This window comes from Solea solea, chromosome 7 (assembly GCF_958295425.1).
Source record: "Solea solea chromosome 7, fSolSol10.1, whole genome shotgun sequence".
Lineage (NCBI taxonomy): Eukaryota > Metazoa > Chordata > Actinopteri > Pleuronectiformes > Soleidae > Solea > Solea solea.
Genome location: NC_081140.1, coordinates 3,493,346 through 3,512,720, shown reverse-complemented (window position 1 = coordinate 3,512,720; position 19,375 = coordinate 3,493,346). Strand labels below are relative to the sequence as shown.

At 41.2% G+C, this 19,375-nt stretch overlaps 1 protein-coding gene across 2 annotated transcripts in view; it reads right to left on the bottom strand.

Annotated features, from left to right (window-relative positions):
* LOC131462323 (unconventional myosin-Ic-like) overlaps positions 1 to 12,915 on the bottom strand; it is an 85,821-nt gene extending 72,906 nt beyond the window's left edge. Inside the window, exons 1-2 of one of the 2 annotated variants that reach the window (XM_058633407.1) lie at positions 12,823 to 12,915; positions 12,503 to 12,728 (exon numbers count right to left, since the gene is read on the bottom strand). In XM_058633407.1, the coding sequence (XP_058489390.1) occupies positions 12,503 to 12,592 (90 nt within the window). In that variant the 5' untranslated portion in view covers positions 12,593 to 12,728; positions 12,823 to 12,915. Of the gene's footprint in view, positions 1 to 4,753; positions 4,943 to 12,502; positions 12,729 to 12,822 lie in introns of those variants that run through there. The other variant, XM_058633410.1, reaches the window with a different exon arrangement.
* Positions 12,916 to 19,375: the final 6,460 nt, after the last annotated feature.

The window sequence follows — 19,375 nt, the reverse complement described above, 5'->3', positions numbered from 1 at the left end:
CACTTCAAAAGACCTGAATGAGGCCCTTTAAACATCACATTACATCTATAATTGAGTCATTGCAGGACTTCCCATCTGCTGCAGCCACACAGCATGCACAAAAATGGCAGTGATGCTGGTGTGGAGGCTTGACTCATTTCCAGGGTGGTTTCCACTCCCACGGCAGTCAGGACTGGAACGACATTTATTTCCAGCAGGGCGGGGCTGGCTCTACCACTGAGCTAGCTTTGGGATGTGGGAAACAAGAATCGTATGGAAAAGCAAAAGCAGCTGCCCACAACAACCGACTTAAACCAAACACGCACATGAAAATGTGTCTGCACACACACATACACACACACACACACACACACACACACACACTGTGGGTCATTCTCTCCAGTCTAGGTCCCATTTTCTCCATAATAAAGTGTTTGCATTTAAAAACTGCAGCTAGTACAGTAAAGCTTACAACTTCAAGATAATGTACATTTATCTTTAATAGGGCTGCAAAACTAATTGATAACTTAATAAATGTGGTTTGTGGAATAAAAACAAGACATTGAAGAACAAAATGTGTTGGTGATTTGGTACGAATGATTATCAATAACTAACTGCATGATCAAGATGATGATCAACTGATTAATAGAAACTTCAACTGCCCTTTGAAATCTCAGCGTTTTAACACTTGGGCGTAAGGATGCACGATACTACCTTTGAAACACCTATCTGAAAATGGATTATTTTTACAGCACAAATTCACCTTTGTCCTCTGCAGCTTTATGTTAAGCGTGCATTTTACACCCATGGTGTTGAATACACCTATAATTCACCCTAACTACAGTAAGTGATTCCCGTCCAAAGACCCAGACACATCTCCAGTATCAGCAATAGTCAGCACACTCAACAACAACATTAAAGCATTTGGGTATCACTTAACCCGACCTCTGTCTCTTTCTTTAGTTTTTACCTCATACCTACATTTTTCTTAAATATTACGACTTATACTTTCAAATACAATACAATGGCTCTAATGCAGTTCAAGGAATAAAGTGTGGATGCAACTGTAGCATCAACCAGTCTTTACAAAAAGACTGAAACTACTAATTCAACCACACTTGTTCTACAGCTTCTTCATAATTATTGTGAAATTGGACCCATCTGAACAGCCATTATCACCAGCCTTATCCTTACATCTAATTCATATGTCAGTCAAACTTTTCCATGTCTTCATAAATGAGCACAGAGGCCACAAAACCACAATAAACCGCCGTCGCACTGGGACCTTATCAGTCCTATTTCTGGCTTAGTCTAGTGAAATATCAGTGTTTATAGTTATGAGAGCAACATGTCCGAAGAGAGTTCAGGTTCTACTGTCTGAGGCACTGACACTTGAGCCAACTTGAGACATGGGAACTCACACCCACTTAACAAAAGGCTCAGCTAATAAAAGCATTGCTGGCTGAAGTCCACAATATCTTAAGAAAATGTTCAATACTTTATTTAACCATTAGTCAGCCTTTTTCGACTGGACATTGAAGTTCATGTCGCTTTGTAAATGACTCACTCATCCCCACCAAAGGCCTAAGAGAAAATCCTTTATTTTTAGTGCCGTCAGTTAAACGTGTTCTTAACGGCGTTAAAGCAAACCCATTTTATTGGCGTCAAATTTTTTATTGGGACATTTAGAATAGATAAAAATGTGCGATTAATTTTATGCAAGTTAGCCATGACATTAATGCGATTAATCGCTATAAAATATTTGAATTGTTTGACAGCACTATTAATTTGAGATCATGGCACAGAGTTGGTCACTTCAGTATTCGTAATACTTTGTTCAGATATACCTAAATCACACAAACTTAGCAAACAAGGCAGCAGTAGACCAGCAGCTCTTGTGTCCCAACAAACTAAAAACACTAATTGTCTCTATGGACTTTGGTGCAGGAGAGTGGGTGGTTCAAAGACTTGAAAAAACTTGAAGTGTGATAGAAATAGCATCATAAATGAGTAGTTTGACAGTTGGGAAATACCCACTACCAACATTACCACTATGTTAATAAAAATGTTAAAACCAACTTTAAAGTGAATGCAGGTGCCAGGTGGCCCAGTGAACGAGGCAGAGTCTGTTGTGCAGTAACAAGGTCATGAGTCCTCGTAGACTTCCCACCCACAAACCTGCCAATGTTTAGCCCACTTCTTTCACTTGTATGTGGTGTAAACTTCCTCCAGCGTGACATTTGACAGGTGCTCACTAAGAGGTGGTGAAAGTGGACAATGAATCTCCCACCGAGTGTACGAGGAGTGTCTGACCGTCTTTCCTGTTGTCGAGGTGATGATGGTGGAAGTCTGGCTACAACAGCCCGGCTGTCAGGTGTATCCTTACTGATCCCTCCCCGGATCCATCTTGTACATGGAACTGAGAGACGAAACCTTCACCCCGTCAACAACACTTCCTGTATCCTACAAAATAAAGTTCTGTGGTGCCCATTGTGAGGGCCAAGGACAGCTAGAGCTCCATGAGTAGGTTCTAGTGGTGCTCCAGTTACTTCCAATTCACTTAATCCACATTATCGACAAGATTATAAAAATGAGTTTATGCTTAATTGCTGTTGACATGACATAAAACCAAATGTAACTGCATTATTTCAGTACTTCACTACTCCAGCATGTGGATACTTGAACTATGATGTTGTATAGATAGGGATCTGCCATAAAGGAATCTACTGTCTATCTAGACAGATTAATAGTCAGCCAACTGAGTTGAGTGATAAACCATCTTTGCTCTAAATCTGTAAAATTATAGAATCTCTTAAATAAAAAAATGAAAGCGTGGGGGAAAATAAGACACTATCGTTGATTATTAAAACACTAATGTTCTCCAAAGGAGGCAGTAAACATTTAGAGCTCATTCTAATCCCAGAAGAAAAAAAGCATCATAAAATCACAGTGGGTCCACATTAACACCAGCCTGAAGCTGAGGGGGGGAAATCTGTTAAACATCAGCTCGATGGAAACAGCAGCTAAATGAATGTCATCGGGGAGTTCAGTTCACACAGCACGAACACATCAACACATCTGCTTTGGAAAAATGTATTGACGACATGACACTGACGTGTGCTGCTGTGTCAAACCCGATAATCGTCAGAATAGTCACCATAATTCTATTCAAATCAGAATGGCAATTTGAAACTATGCAATTAGCAAATTGATTTAATCGTAGTACTTTTGGCTGTTTTATGTATAATCAATTAATGTCTTTAATTCTCATCCTTTCACGTTACAGTACAACTAATATATCGGTGGTGTCCCGTGTTAATGTTCCATCACATCTTAAATCTATTTCACTGTGAATACTAAACTCAACCTTCACTTAAAAATAATTATATCACAGATAAAATTGCACTATCACTAAAGAAAAATCACAATTAGATGTTTCCCAATACTTTGTTTAGCCGCAATATGGATATTAACTACTCTACATTTAGCGTCCTTAAATTGAACAGTCACATTGTATTTGACACTGAGAGTACACAACTTTACATTATCTAACAAGCGTAAATCAAAGGTACAGCAGAGTGACCCTTCAGGTGACCTTCAGGTGACCTTGAGGAAACGGGTCACAAACCTGAAGCTAACAAACTGCTCTCAGTGTGTTCTGATGTTTTGGCACGAACAGACGGCACAGTCTGTGCCAGGTGCTTCCCTTGTGTTTACCCTAATGTACAAACCACACACACACACACACACACACACACACACACAGACACACAAACAGGTGGACTGGCTTGTTGACAAAGCATTCGTATACTACACAGAGATTTTCACAGCTGAAGTCCAGCCAGCTGCCCGGTCTTTTAAAGGTCCAGCATGTTGCATTTAGGAGGTTTTATTGGCAGAAACTGAATATACATCCCTTAAGTATATTTGTATAAGTGTATCATTACTTTGAATTAAATTGTTGTTTGGTTCTCAGATTCAGCTTTTTATACGTACTTTAGACAAAGGTCATACTTTGGTAAAATCCACTATCTTGTGCCCTCGTTGTACAACAGCATAATGTTGCACTTAGAGCAGTTTTTATACTCCAATGTGTAGAAAACTGTCTTAATCTGGTGTCCATAAAAAGACTAATCCCAACCCGAGGGATTTGGAGTAGTAGGTGACTTGGCAAATGCTAAAAGTTAAACACAATGCACGAGGCAGAAGGTGGGTACGTGAACTCACAGGCGCTGATGAGGCTGAACCAAACCTCATTCAAAAATATGCCAAAAAATATGATTTCTGTCTCTCTGCTCGTGTCTTTGACTTTAAACAGCACACAAACTCATTCAGAACACATAGTTTGCATCGACTCGGAAATCGGCATAAACGCAACCCACACACATGCAAGACACGATTACAATGTTGCGGTAAACTTGTTCACACGTTACCACACAGCACGTCCACACTGTGGGAGAGGTAGCTATGAAGGGGCGGTCATAAAGTTACAATTGTCAAAGTAACACAAAATGATAAAGGCTGAGCATACAGAACTTATGAATGACTGTGGCTGGTGTGTTGTCGTCATTAACTGGACGTTTCAGAGACTGCTTTCGTTGCCAAACGTCTGCACATTGGAGGTTTTTTTTAATGGAAATTCGCCATATGTCACCATCAAGATTTGCAGCCGCTTGTCTAACTCACTCAAGTCACACAGGAGAAACTAACAGCGGCTAAAGCGAAGGTTAAAGCAGACTTTAGTGGACCAGGTGTGGAAAACAAACAAACCTACCTTAAAACAGCCGGGGTCAAACACGCAGTCGCGTTTCTTCTGCTTCTAATCGTCCTGCCACAGTGTAACAGCAGCGGCGGCGGCGGCGGCGGTTTGGTTCAGAGTGACTTCAGTCAGTCAGTCAGTCAGTCAGTGACTGGTGTGTGTGTCTGTGTGTGTGAGTGTGTGTCTGTGTGTGTGTGACAGACAGACAGAAGAGAGCTGCGTGGTTTCTCCTCTCCAGACCCTCCCACCACTCCCAGAGCTGCAGCAGGGCTTCAGTTGCCACCACCGCGGGCTCGGTGAGCAGCAGCAGCAGCAGCAGCAGCAGCAGCCACTCCTGCTCCTGTGGCCGCAGCAGAGCTCTTCACCTCCCCTAGTGGTCCACACCGCCACTGTCACAGTGCCACACACCCACCGGAGTCATTTCAGCGCCGGTGAAATCATAGTGTGTCATGGAGGAGGAATCAACACAGTATGGGTCCAGTGGGACTTGTTGTTTCCTTTTAAACCCTCCTGTGGCAGCGGCGTGATCATGTCCACCTTCCCACTCTCTGTCACCTGAGTGACCAGGAAGTTCACCGTGATCCTGCTGTCATTTCTACTCAGGGTTAACTTAAAGCAGATAAAGTGCCTAGAATGACTTTGTCACGTTTTTTAAAAGTCTCAAAGTATATGACACTTGCTGTACTTACTGTCATTTTCTGATATATAATGTAGATACGTTTTAGAAGTAAAAGTATTAAAGAGGTGAAGAGTAAGAATTGAGCAACAGCAGCTCAGTGGTAGCATGTTGTCTTTCAACTGCAAGGTTGTGAGTTTGATTCCCAGCTCCGCTAGTCCATGTGTCCCTGGGCAATGCACTTAACCCTACATCGCTCCTGACGGCTGACAGCATGTATATGGGTATGAAAGATGCAGATAGTAATATGGGTGTGAATGTAAAAACAACTGTAGTGTAAAGTTCTAAAGTGGTCAACAAGACTAGAAAAGCCATTACCGACTCCTCTTCTTCTGAAAGATAGTTAGAGGAAATTAAATAAACAAAATAAAAGTTGCTAGAAATATAAATCAAGTACAGATATGTGAATTTTGTACTTATGTGCAGTGACAAAGTATTTGTACTTCATTACATTACAACACTGACTGAAAGGGATAACTTTTCATGTAGAAGAATAAAAAAAATGTGCAGTCCTTTAATAATCACTCTATTAAAGGTCCAGTGTGTGAGATTTTGGTGAAATTATTTGAATATGGAACCTGATGAATAGTTGTTTTTCCATTACCTTCCATTACCCCATAATGAGCCTTTAATTTTTACACCATAACCCGGTGCGTTCCATTCAGAGGTAACCCAAGGCATAAGCAAACTAAGCAGCCTCTTATGGCGTGTTTGCCCCAGCTCTGCCCGCCTCACATAGTACCTGGTTCCAAGCGTGCTGAGTTGGCTCTATGCATGACGTCGCCATGACGTCGCCATGACGTCGCCACTGATTGATCAGAGTGTCGTCACAGGAAGAGACGTCTGACACAAGAAGTCAAGCCGAACAAAGCCGAACTGTAGATGAGTTAAAACTACTTAACAATCCTAAAAATGTGGGTTAATCTCCAACAATTACCAGGGAAATGTCTAAAATCTCAATATTGAACAGAGGAGTCTGGTGTATTTGGAGTCTGCTGATAGCGACCGGCATCACAGACCCTGCCGCTGTATTTCAGTCCAGTGACTGTGTCACACGGAGTCTGTGCTGCTCACTTTTTTTTGCTAATTGACATTGACTGTACCTATACATTAAAATGTATTCAATACATTTTTTATTATGAAGTATATTTATGATTTTTTAAAATGTTTATAAATGTTTAAAAAAAAAGAAAGAAAATGGTTTAGAACAATATCTGTAAATATTAGTGCTGTCAGTTAAGCGCGTCATTAAAAGCGTTAACGCAAACCCATTTTAACGCTGTCAATTTTTTTATCGCAAGATTAACGTTCTTTTTGGCCGAGCGAACTTTGTCGTTTTTTTAGTTAGAAAAACATACTACATCATATTTATTCTTTTTTACTAATACACATGATTTAATGCTTTTTTGTGTACTTTTGTGTCATCTGTTAAATTGTCTTTTATCTTGTCTATACTATACTACACCTTTGTACATGTAATGTGGATCTGATGTATATCTAACCAGTAAGCTAATTCAATGACTATTTCAAAGTAATGAATAAATGTCTTGCTAGAAAGTGTCAAGGGATAGTGAAGTGGGACAAGGAAAGTGTTGTAATTATTCATGTAAAATGAAACAAATGTTAAAGGGAAAAAATTAAATTTTATTTCACCAGCTGTGGGAGAAAATATGAAAATATACCAAACTCTACTCAAATATACAAACATACACATTTGCTTTTTGATAAAAATCTGTAAATCTGTAGTTAAACCTCCAGATGAACCTACAAGCCATGAGAAACACGAGCACTTAACAATGAAATGATTGAGTTTGAAGAACAGCCAGATTTGATGTGACTCCATCACACAGTGTTGTAATTCAGCAGCAGGCGATTTACGGCACCAGCAGTGACAGTGGTTACAAAGAGTTCTCGTACCCTCTGCTGTCAAACCTGGTGCCACTACAGCGTTCTCTCAAAAGAGATGTGATGATTGTAAACACGAGCTGAGGATACGTTACATAAATAAACACCTTTGTACTGTTTTTAGAAAATAAAATAATAAAACTGTATAATACATGTATAATGCTGCCCTAATGGCATGTGTATGACCATATTCACCTTTTATTATTATGTAACCACATTCACAATGACAGAAAACTGACATCATGAATCCAGGTGTATTTTTAAATGTATAGTGTTTTTAACACTTGAGTGTGGTTGAATGGGGAGTGTGAGGTAATCAGGAATGACTGCACATACACTACGTGCACCATCTTTGCTGAGAACCAGCATCGACGCACAGGAACATGAAGGACGAACTGATTCTCTTAAAAAAAGGGTCTCCTTGTAAAGCTTCACCAACTTAACATTACAATATCTAAATAAAACTACTCACTCCCCGCACCAAAGTCCAGAGAGAAAATCCATTTTACATGACATTGTTTCCATGAGTAAATTCAAACGTTATTAAATGTTACTTTGTGATTGGTGTTTGAGACACATCATTTGCATTCACCTAAGTGTCGCAAACTTAAAAAACATGGCAGCAGTAGAACAGCAGCTCCTGAGTCTCTGTGAGCTAAAAACACAGTTTTACTACTTTGGTATGGGAGAGTGAGCAATTTACAAATGTCACTGTCATGTGAGTAAAGTCTCTCTAATGGTGGGATAAAGCAGAAAACCTGCTGAGTGCATGAGTTTTTGTTTAATGTCTCAAACACATTTTCCCCATTGCACACACACACACACGGGGAGAACATGCACAACAACTGCATAAACATGTATGTTTATGGGATTAGAAAAACACTCCAAAACTAAGCATCTAAGTCATCTCTGTCATTATTGCAAAAAGATGACCTCAGCTGACTGTCAGTGTCCAAGCTGGACTGTACCATGTGTGCAGTGCCAGCAGGGGGGGGGGGGCACACACAGTAGTCTATCACTAAACCTTTCATGAGGTAAGTTTTCTTTAAAATGAATCTCACATTTTAACAGAATTTTCAAAAAAACGTGCATTAACATGTGTTTCAACCACTGCTGTTAACCAAATACTGTGCACAGCATGGACAGCAAATGTAAAGTGACGGTCACTTGAGAAGAAGATGGCAATTAGCTGACAGTCTGTGTTAGTGCACAGTCATGTTTCATTGCTGCTGCCGTCTGTGAATGTCATCACATTTGCTTACATCGTCTGCAGTGACGTATCACTCATGGATTCCTAACTGTTTCCATTGCACTTTGTCACATTAAGCTTTCAACCGATCCACTTCCCTGGAAGAGGAGGTGTGCAGCTCACAGCTGAGTTCAGGACAAACAAAACATTCATTATGATAAGCTTGTATCCTGTTGACAAGAAAAATGTCATACTGTGCTGGAAGGGTCATAGCACTGACCACCACCCCACCCAAAGTCCACTTCCAACTCTGTATCCTTCCCACTCTTCCCACACAACTCAATGCCTGACAATAACCCAAGTCTAAATGCTTGAAAAGCCATTTTAAGGGGTGACAGAATGTGAGGACCAGTCAAAATGTCCTCACTCATCACATTTAATCCACCTGATTTCGATGCTTACAACCTTTCTGTGAATAATGTTATACAGACAATCCAGAAAACAGTTTAATTTCACTGCAGTCCACACTAACCTCGTAAATACATGACATTTGCACTGTTCAGTCGTCAAAAACAATTGCATGACACGATGTTGCAAAACGTATCAGAAATGGAGGCAAAGACGCATTTGCGTGATTTGTATAGCCCCTGCACCAAGGTCAACTTGAAGGTCCACCCCCTGCTTTTAGTCCTGCCCTCTCTCGCCTTAATGTGGTACACTGAAAGCAGATGATGGACTTTATATCACTCATGATATCATGGAGACAATTGAACTGGGACTTTTAAATGAGTTATCGTGACATAAAAGCAATGACTAGACTAAACTAGACCAGTCTAAAAATGGCAGAGGAGGAAAAAAAGATTGAAAATTGGAGAATTGTGACACCCCATATTATTGTTACAAATTGAACACTATAAATTGCATTAATTATAATTGTGTTATTTACACCAAACCAGTTAGGCTATTGTAACAGGGCAGTGAAGTGACAAAAGTGGCCTCGTATTAACTGGAACTTGCAAATATGCATTAAATGAGCAAATCCAACATAAAACTAAACAATACTATTTAAATATGTAGATATATCTTAAGTTATCTAGATAAAATGGGTTTTTCTCTGCACACATTAGCAGCTGCTTAGTTCACTGATGCCTTGGACCAGCTCTGTAGCACACGTTAATGATATAGCATTAGCCTGTTACGTGGTTACAGGGAACAGAAAACGTGTTTTTTAAATATAATTCATTCACATTTATGGGATTGCCCTAAAACCTCGCAGTTAAAGCAGGTTCTGGTGTGCACATCAAGTTTCTAAGTGCATGGCCCTCAAAAGTGCACTCAAAGAATATGTCCAAAAAAAAGAGGAAAGGATGATTAAAAGGATTCGTACCAGTCAGTGCTCGGACCCTAATGAAGTTATTTATAATCTAAACGTGAGGACACATTGTTAGAAGAGAGCCGCAGAATTGTTAGGAATTATCACCTGAGGTGTGACCTGTAAGATGTTGGGTCATATTTAAGATTCCAATTAAACTTCCATTCAACTTCATAATTCACACAGTGTTCATAAAAAACCCTCCATAAAGTATTTCAGATTCAGATATTAAAACAGGATAAGACGCTGGATTGGGGTGAATTATGTTTATCTGCTTGTTAATTAAAATTGTCTCTCTCTATATATATATACCTAAGTATATCTATAATATTTTACACACATCCTGAACAAGCGGGGTCATTTTTGACCTTGGAGGAATGTGGGCAGGAGGGGAAAGTGAAGCCGTGTAGTGGAATGTCTTTGTGGCTTCCTCCCTTCCAGGCTCCAGTACATTCCACACCTCCTCCATCATCACATTAACCACATTCCTCTCAATGTATATCTCCTCATCAGGTGTCAGGTCTGGCTAAACTGTACCAAATGGTACCTCATTCCTGGGCTTAAAGATCCCTTTCATTCCTTAGATGTATGGTTTATAGGACGTCAGCTGTCTGTCTGTATGACTGTCCTCCTACATGAGGATAGTTGTGCAACACGTGTGCAAATGTTTCACAGCAATGAACACACACACACACACACACATTAAGAAGATACTTAGTGACAGGGCAACAAGATTTCCACAGTTAAAGGTACAGTGTGTAAAACTTAGTCAACATGTATTGGGGCAGATTCCTCAACTCACCCTTCCCTACCAAGGCCTTGTTTTGACCGCAGCCCAAATCAGATTTGTAAGCACATCCGATCAGAATCTGATCTTCCTGACCAACTGTTCACATTATATATAGCTAGTGATCAGATCAGATCAGATCAGATCTGCATGTGTCCATATTGACATTGTCTATTCTAGTCTCCCACATGGTTTTCTATAGTCACAGGCCACACCCCAGAACATTTTTTAAATTTTTCATTGTTAAATTTAATATCCATCCCTCTGGATCTACGTCATCGTTGTTGTTGTTGTTGTTGTTGTTGTTGTTGTTGTTGTTGTTGTAGTCACGCTGCCAGTGACACAGAAGACACTTTTCCTATCTTAAAAATCTGATTTGGGTTGTAGTCTAACCAAGGCCCAAGTGTGTTGGAGAACCTACAGTATATCGCCTTCAGTTAGCATGGCCATGTGGATTGTATTGGGGCTGATAATATGGGTCCCAGGTGGGTTCCTTTGTGGTTTCTATGGTGGCCCCACCGGTGTTTGCCTAATCAAACCATACGGGACCTGAATACTTTGCCCACTTCAAGCCCATGTCCCCTTAGTATCCACTCAGTACCATGGAAACACAGGGCAGACCCACTTGGGACCCATCATCCTGAATATAAGACCATATGGGCCCCATAAGGACTCATGCTGGCATCAATACTCCAAAGATGTTTAGTGTGTCCACTGTGGGCTACTGTAAACACATAGTGGTCCAAACTGGCGTCAAACTCCTGATATAAGAAATATAAAAGGCCCATTCTGTGTAATATGTAAGTAATCATGTGATAATAAGTGTGAGTATTTTATTACTTTATTGCTCCACTGATTTAGTGTGAAGTTCAGCATGAAGGTTAACCTGAGATATTAAGATTCAAGATCAAGATACAAAACGCCTTGTTTGAGTCAGGGTTGTATTAAAGGGATAGTTCAAGGTTTTTAAAGTGTGGTTATATCAGGTACTGACAAATACTGGGTTGATGGAAGCAGCAGCAGTAGCAGTAACTCCGGTTTGCTGTGATGTAAAATCGCTGATATTCTCTCTGGACTTTGGTTCAGAGAGTGACACAAACACTGTATAAACTTGGGCATTAAGCTGGGATAGAATGTATTAGCTGATTCTTTTGTTGACTGGCAAAAATATCAAGGTGCCAGTAACACCACCATTCAAATAACTATTACTTTAAAGATAATTTCATACATTTTGATGATTAAATGTGGCATGATTCAGATTTAGTGTTTAAACTGCTTTGCAATGCTGTGATTCTCTCCTTCACCAGCAGGAGGCAGAGTTTCCACATTCAGCTGCAGATCTGTTGCTGACATGGAAACACTGATTATGTCCAACTCATTTTTTATGCAATGAAAATATGTTGCAGTGACGGTAGAGTTATCTAAGGGAATTAAATTCATCATGCATATTTAATTAACATTTATATTTGTACTTCGATCTTTTAAAGAAATTGGTCTCGACGTGGTATATTTTTCTGCAGCAGTGTTGCCTTGCAACAATGGTTTAGGATGTTTTTTTATTCATGAATGGAAAGAATATCATGCTCAAAACATGTAGTTGCATCACAAGTACAAGTCCACAGAGGCCACTCCCTTTGTCCAGGAATAATTAAGTCAGAATAAAGATTCCTATCATTGTTTCATTGTTGGAGAACTGCTCAGGGCTAAAATGAAACTTATTTACAACCACTAATGCTTTGTTAATAATCAATGCAAATCAAATATCTACATGTGTCTCTATCACGTTTAAAATGAAAGGGAAGTGGGTCACATGTGACCACGGTGCGTTCACTGACCTTGCAGTTGTGGCAGTAGTGTTCTCCATTTTTCCCCGGAGACAGGATGATTTCCCCTGTCGGGATGAGCTGGATCGTGAGTTCCATCATTGTATTGTCTTCTTTTGTCTCTCTGTTCCTTCCCCACTTTGTCCGTTGAAGAAAATATATGAGACCTCTTCCCTCAGATCTGAATCCTTGGCTTAAGCAAGTGGAATGTGCTTAGAAGACCATCCCGGAGAGAAACCTGGGGGCGAAAAAAGCCAAAAAACAGCCCTGAGGCATTTGCTGTCATATGCATTTAAAGAAATAGCGGCTTGTCTTTCAATAACAACTCTTACCTGACAGAGAGACAGTGAGTGACGGAGTAGAAACATGGACAGCAGTGGTTGTAGGTTTGTGTTACCTGTTGCAGGGCGGAGAGCGTGTGTGAGGCCAGAGGATGTTGCTTCTCTGGTGGAAGGATCATGGGGAGGATGTGGAGCTTGGCTCGAGATGGATGTCACATGTAGAGGATATGTTTCTTTTGTCTCAGTGGCATGAGTGTGTGTGTGTGTGTGTGGGTACTTGTGTTCCTATAGTTGTGGGGACCATGGATTAAACCATTGTAATGAGGACATTTCTGGCAGGTTCTCAGAATTCAAAGGGCTTTTTGAAGGTAAAAGGTCCCGTGTGTCACGTGGAGGAGGGTTATATACACATATTACCTCAGCAGCATATTACATTTTGCAGAGATTTTTACACCCGATGTCCTTCCTGACGCAACCCTTCCATTCTAGTGCCTTGCTCAGGGGTACCGCAGCCCTTTACCCTCCAGTTACAAGCCTGATTCCCTTCTGCCCGGCCATGGACTGCCCATGTTTGTGTCCGTGTGTAGCACTTAGAATATTGTTTTCATGGAGTTCATAGACATAGAATAAGGCTTCACCGAGGCCGCCATCGTGTCCCACTGTATTTCTGCACCAGCCAGAGCTTGTGTTTTGAAGAGGAAGCTTACAATGCGATTCTGGGATGTAAAGGCCACTAATGCACTGGAGCCCTCTCTGTTTGTTCAAATCTGCACTCTCACCGTTAGATGTCACTCATTGTTACACACTTGAGCTTTAACTGTTGTTTTTAAGGTTAGAGTTCAGCTCTAAGGGTTATAAGGACTGGGATTATGGATTAACTTGTGATGGTTAAAGTCCGAAATAAGATGTGAATTGTGTTTAGGTTTAGATTAAGATTAAGGGCAGCAACTGGTTAGGGTTAGGTATATATCCAGGTGTGTCCAGGTATTACTGATGTTGTGGGGACCTCAACCTGTTTACACAGTCACATTATGGGGACTTGTCTTCAATGTGGGGACAAAAAGCAAGTCCCCATAACATAAATGACTACATTTTAAGGTGAAGATATGTTTTAAGGTTTAGGTTGAGGTCAGGTTAGGATTAGGCCAGTAGTTATTATGGTTAAGGTGAGAGTAAGTTTCCAGGAAATGAATGTAAGTCAATGCAATGTCCCCTCAAGTCATGTATGTCAAACATGTGTGTGTGTGTGTGTGTGTAAGATTGTAACTAGTCCCTTCAAACACATCCTCGTCCTTACCATACAACATGTCTGTACCTTAGGTGGACTTGGTGTCCTAATGAGTTCTGCCTCATTAGGACCAGGTTTTGGTCTCCATGAGGACTACTGGTCCTGACAAGGTCAGTGTTTATGACACAGAAAAGGTCCTGAAGAGATAACAAATACAAGGAAACACACACACACACATAGAGAGAGAGAGCTGTTTCCTCCCAGACAGACGTAGCGTCCTGCCCGCGACATTCCCAGAACCCACCCTGTAGATTAAGTGTGTGTTTGCATGTGTTCATGACACAACCCGCCTGTGCTCACCAGAGGACACACAAGCAAGAGACACGCGTACGCACAACACGCGTCTGAAACACAAACAAGCGGCTTGTGCCTTCTTCCTGTCCCCGGGGACCACGGCCCTGACACTGCTCTCTCCTGCTAAGTGCCAAATGTCTTCAAACTTCCACACTGCTTGTTAGAGGACCTTATCATCATCATCATCATCATCATCATCATCATCATCATCATCATCTGTGGTGTGAAACGTGGACATAGTCTGGAATAACAGAGCAGAGGTTAGCGGTCAGCTGAGAGGTCAGATGATTGACAGGCAGGTTTCACCACCTCCCAAAAAAGGTTGATTTTCAAACTTCCAACTGACTTTATTTGATTATTGATATGATATAAAAATGATTGAACATTAACAAATGTACCTACATTTATCTCTTTTGCTTGGCTTGTAATTTAATAAATGTAACTTTTAGGGTACTTGTGTTTTTATGTTTTTATTACACCTGCTTTTATTTGTTTCAATAAAAGAAAATTCTATTTGTTGTGTGCTTTTATCTGACCATGTGAAACACTTTCTTATTTCTCCAGATATATTCCTTATATTTTCTTAGTATAAATATAAGTACAAGTATGTGCAAAATGTAAAATATGTAATTCTGTTTACAATTGCAAATTTAATTGAAAGGCATTTCTTCCTAATGTGACAGACGGACAGACAGACAGACAGACAGACAGACAGACAGATAGATAGATGCTTTGCACTTATTCTGTGACAGAAGTGTGTGTGTGTGTGTGTGTGGAGGGGGCAGTGGTGAAAGAGGGGAAGTGGCAGTGACACACATCCTTTAACCTTTGACCCAAGCTGGAGGTATTCCTGACAACAGCCTGGCATCAACAGGAAACCTGTGGCCTTAAGACACACACACACACACGCACACACACAGGCAGGCACGCACACACACACACACACACAGACACACACTGCATAGCCTTGGAGCAGTCTCTGCCTGTTGTATTTTAAAATAGAAGTGAGGACTGACCTCGGAGATAAGTTTGTAATTGAGTGCAGAATGAAAGAGAAAGGAGACAGACACTCACATTTAAGTCTTTTTTAAGACTGGATATTGATATTGACCCTGGAGTTGTTCTGTCTCCTTTAATAAGTACAAATGTGTCACTTCACTGTTTGAAATGTGACACAAACTTAGCAAACAAGGCAGCAGTAGAGCAGCAGGCGTGTGGGAAAGTGAACACTTTTTTACAAAGAGTCTCATTATAATATTAATGATGTAAACGCAGACCAGCAGAGACTTTGGAAATAGGAAGTTGGTCTTACTGTAAATCCCTGTCACACAGCGGCCATAAAAGCTCTTCTTTTCCTACCTCCCTGCTCTCATCATGACATCTGTTGACACCGAGGAATCTATGTTTTTCTCTACTTTGACTTCCTGTGGAGGAATCCTGTGAGTCAGAGGTCACAGAGAAGGATGAATGACAAGTACACTTCATTCGTAGGTTACTTTCATGCTGGAGCAACACAATGGTTCCTTCCTTTGACTTTGGAGTGCAAATGTGTGAAGCTCTCTGAAGATCCTAGGAATAACCACACACACACACACGCACACACGCACGCACACGCACACACGCACACACACACGCACACACACGTTCCGTAGCTGGTGTACATGTTAATCATGAGTGGGTCTTCTCTGTAGCTTTAGGCCATGGTGTTGTTTGTACTTTTCCAGCAACAATGTTGCAGTTTCCACGTCGTGATGGTCCAACACTAACTGTACGTCACTGTACATGCAGCACTGATCCATCTATGAGTCGCATTATCCAGGTTTGTTAGTCCCACTAAGACTAATTATTCTCTTAGTCTGACTTTGAACACGTAAACATGTAAATGCACTGAGTGACGTTGACGTGTCCAGAGTGGACTCCGCCTCTCACTCAGTGTCACCTCTGTCCATCACCCTCAGGTGCCGACAGCTAACTCCTGAAGATGCCGCTGACCTGGATGAATGAGAACCTTCAGTGGTTTGCTTACAGGTTGTTGTAAAGCCTGGTTAGTGTTCTGCTTAGGAACTCAGGATGGATCGTGGAGTTTCCTGAGTCATTAAGACATCAATCTCAAGACTGAGAGACAGTGATGTGTACGTCTGTCTCATGGACGAAGGGCACTTGGTTGCTGTAGAACCATTTTAAGAATGAGGGCCAGAACTTAGTGAGCTGTAGTTCACAGGTTCATCCTGCAGCACTGACCTGGAACCAGAATTCTCAGCCCAGATCAGCCCAGATCAGCCCAGCCCAGATCAGGTCAGGGCTGCATGAGCAAATCTCACAAGTGCTGCCTGAAAATAACCGGGCCTATTTATAGCTGTTGTCTCTGCAGCAGAAGAGGAAGTTGATAATATTTCACTGACGTCTGTTCCCCGGTTCACACTCTCTGCGAGCGCCAATCTCACTCTGACAACAGAACGCCGCTGCAGTTTCCACAGGAAGCCGGAGGACGCCAATTAGGCTGCAAGATGTAAAGGAGGAGGCCGCGGAATCACATGAGAACCCTCTGGAGGAGACTCTCTCCAGATTTACAGTATTAAGCTGCTGCTCTGTGTTGTTGCGCCTCACAGCACATCCACTGCCATCTCCTGTGGAGAGTGAAGGCGAGTGTTGCTTCTGCGGTTCACGGTGAGCCTGCCGCCCTCTTCAGGTTTCATGTTACACTGGGCTGTTCATAGGAGGAGAAACTGTGAGGTAACCATGGTAACCTGCCACACATCACAACCCCCCTGAAAACTCACAGGAGACTGTTAGCATGACAGCTTTTTATTTTTAAACCAATGACAGCGAGCACGCTCTGCAGCATGAGCTCAACAAAGTCTGAATGTGAGATAGTTTTGATACACAGTTATCGCTGACTGCACCGTGTGAGTGAAGAAGATATATATATATATATATATATATGATAAACTGCTATAAAGTGTCTGTGCTTAGACACTTTCTTTCTGACTGGAAATCAAAGTGCTCACTCCCCATATTGTGATTTAACATCACAAGAATTCTGGTTTAACAATAATTTACAATGACAAATTGAATTGAAAGGCATTTCTTCCAAATGTGGTTCATAGACGGACACGAGTGTATTACTCCACCTCTGTCCTTCCAAGTTTAAAAATGAAGTTTACAAAGTCCAGTGGAACAATGATAGTATATGACAAGGAGGAGGTCGTGTTTCTGTGCCCTGATGTTCACCTGTGAGGTTAATCTTTTACAACTTTGCTGTTTGTGGTCATTTTGTTTAATACCAAAGGAAAATGAAATGCGACGTATCCCATAATCATGTGACCACAGGGTGATTGTGTGATGCCTGCTGCTCCTCCTCCATATTTACACATCTGTCACCAAATAAACACCTTATGATGCAACAGCTTTGTGGACGTGACTGGTGTGGCCTGCAGAGGGCAGTAGACACGCTGCTGCACACAGATTTAATATACTGGCCACACACTGACCCCTACACGTCCATCTGAATACATGACTGTTCAGTGTAAATGATAACAAGGAACTTTTAACAGTCCACAAAATAACTCCGCCTAGAGGCTGTCAACATTAGGTCCCCACCCCTCCTTCTGGATCTCGGCCTCTGGGGGTCAATTGATCCTGTTGGGTCACAGCATAGTTACCACCCTCTTACAGAGTAGCTCCTTCCATTTTGGGTGCAAAGGAGGAAAAACGATTGTATTCCCTTAAAGGTGCATTGTGTTATGTAAAGTTACGTTGCAGCTGAATATCCTTCACCTCACTCTTCCCTTTCAAGTGTGTTGGAGAGTCTACAGTATGTCGCCTTCAGTTAGCGTCAGTTAGCTTCAGTTAGCATCAAAACTCAAAACATGTTCAGCTATTGTAAAAACAACAACAACAACAACATGGTGGTGCTCAGTAGAGCTGACCTGGCTCTGCGTATAATGATAAAAGGCTCATTCTGGGTTCATGAAAAACAAGTCATACAACCTTGTGATTGTATATAAATACAAATAATAAAACATTATTTTATTTACATTTTATACACCGGACCTAACCTGATAATAATAATGATCTTATCATTTTCTGACTGGAAACTGAAGTTTGTAAACAGACTCTCTCCTACACCAAAGTCCATATAGAAAATCAACTCACACAGAAAGTGTTGGTCTCATACTGTTGTCTCGTTTGCTATATGTGTGTCACTCTGGTGAAATGTCAAATGAAGGTATTTCAATCCACAGAATCCTAAAATGACGCATTTAAACTCAAATCCTGTGTGTTGATGTAAAATTGCTGCTTTTCTCTATGAAACCTCTAACGCTAACCATTCATCCTCTGTGGTGCAATGAGCTGTTTAATAGCAGAGAAGTGTCAAAGGTATAAGCCTTTCCTTTCAGGATATTTAGGGTTAGGGTTAAACTGCAGAACCAAGGTGGTACGCTCCGCTTGACAATTCAGTCTTGGTGCCGAGACTCAGCCTGTTATTATGGCTGAAGTCACAGTAGAAGAGGTGTGGGGAAAGCGCCCGTGTCAAAGTATTACTGATCATCTGTCGTCAAAGGTTGATCTCTACGTGTCACAACTATGTGTGATCCATTTCCTCAGTCTCACACCGCAGCGTTGTCGAGGAGTCAAAGGCTTTTCAGCTCCACGGTCACAGCAGAACAGCACAGAACAGCACAACACAGGCATTAAGATTGCATTTGTCTCCCAAACACTATAAATAGCACGTATAAATTTATGACCGTACACTCACAGCTGCCAACTCAGTTTTCCAGCAGCAGCATCTGCTCGGTTTGGCAACGCATGCGCTTCATTCCCAGAGACGAGGCCAGGATACACAGTTGGGAGATATGAATAGGTTTTCTTTGTCTTTTATGAAATTTTATTTTATTATTATTTATTAATGTCTGGTTTGCCAATTTACAATTACAGAAACCACAGTTTTCACTTAGGAGTTGCATGTTATGCACGTATTTGCCCTTGTCACGATTTATTGATTAAATTGTGTCACAATTG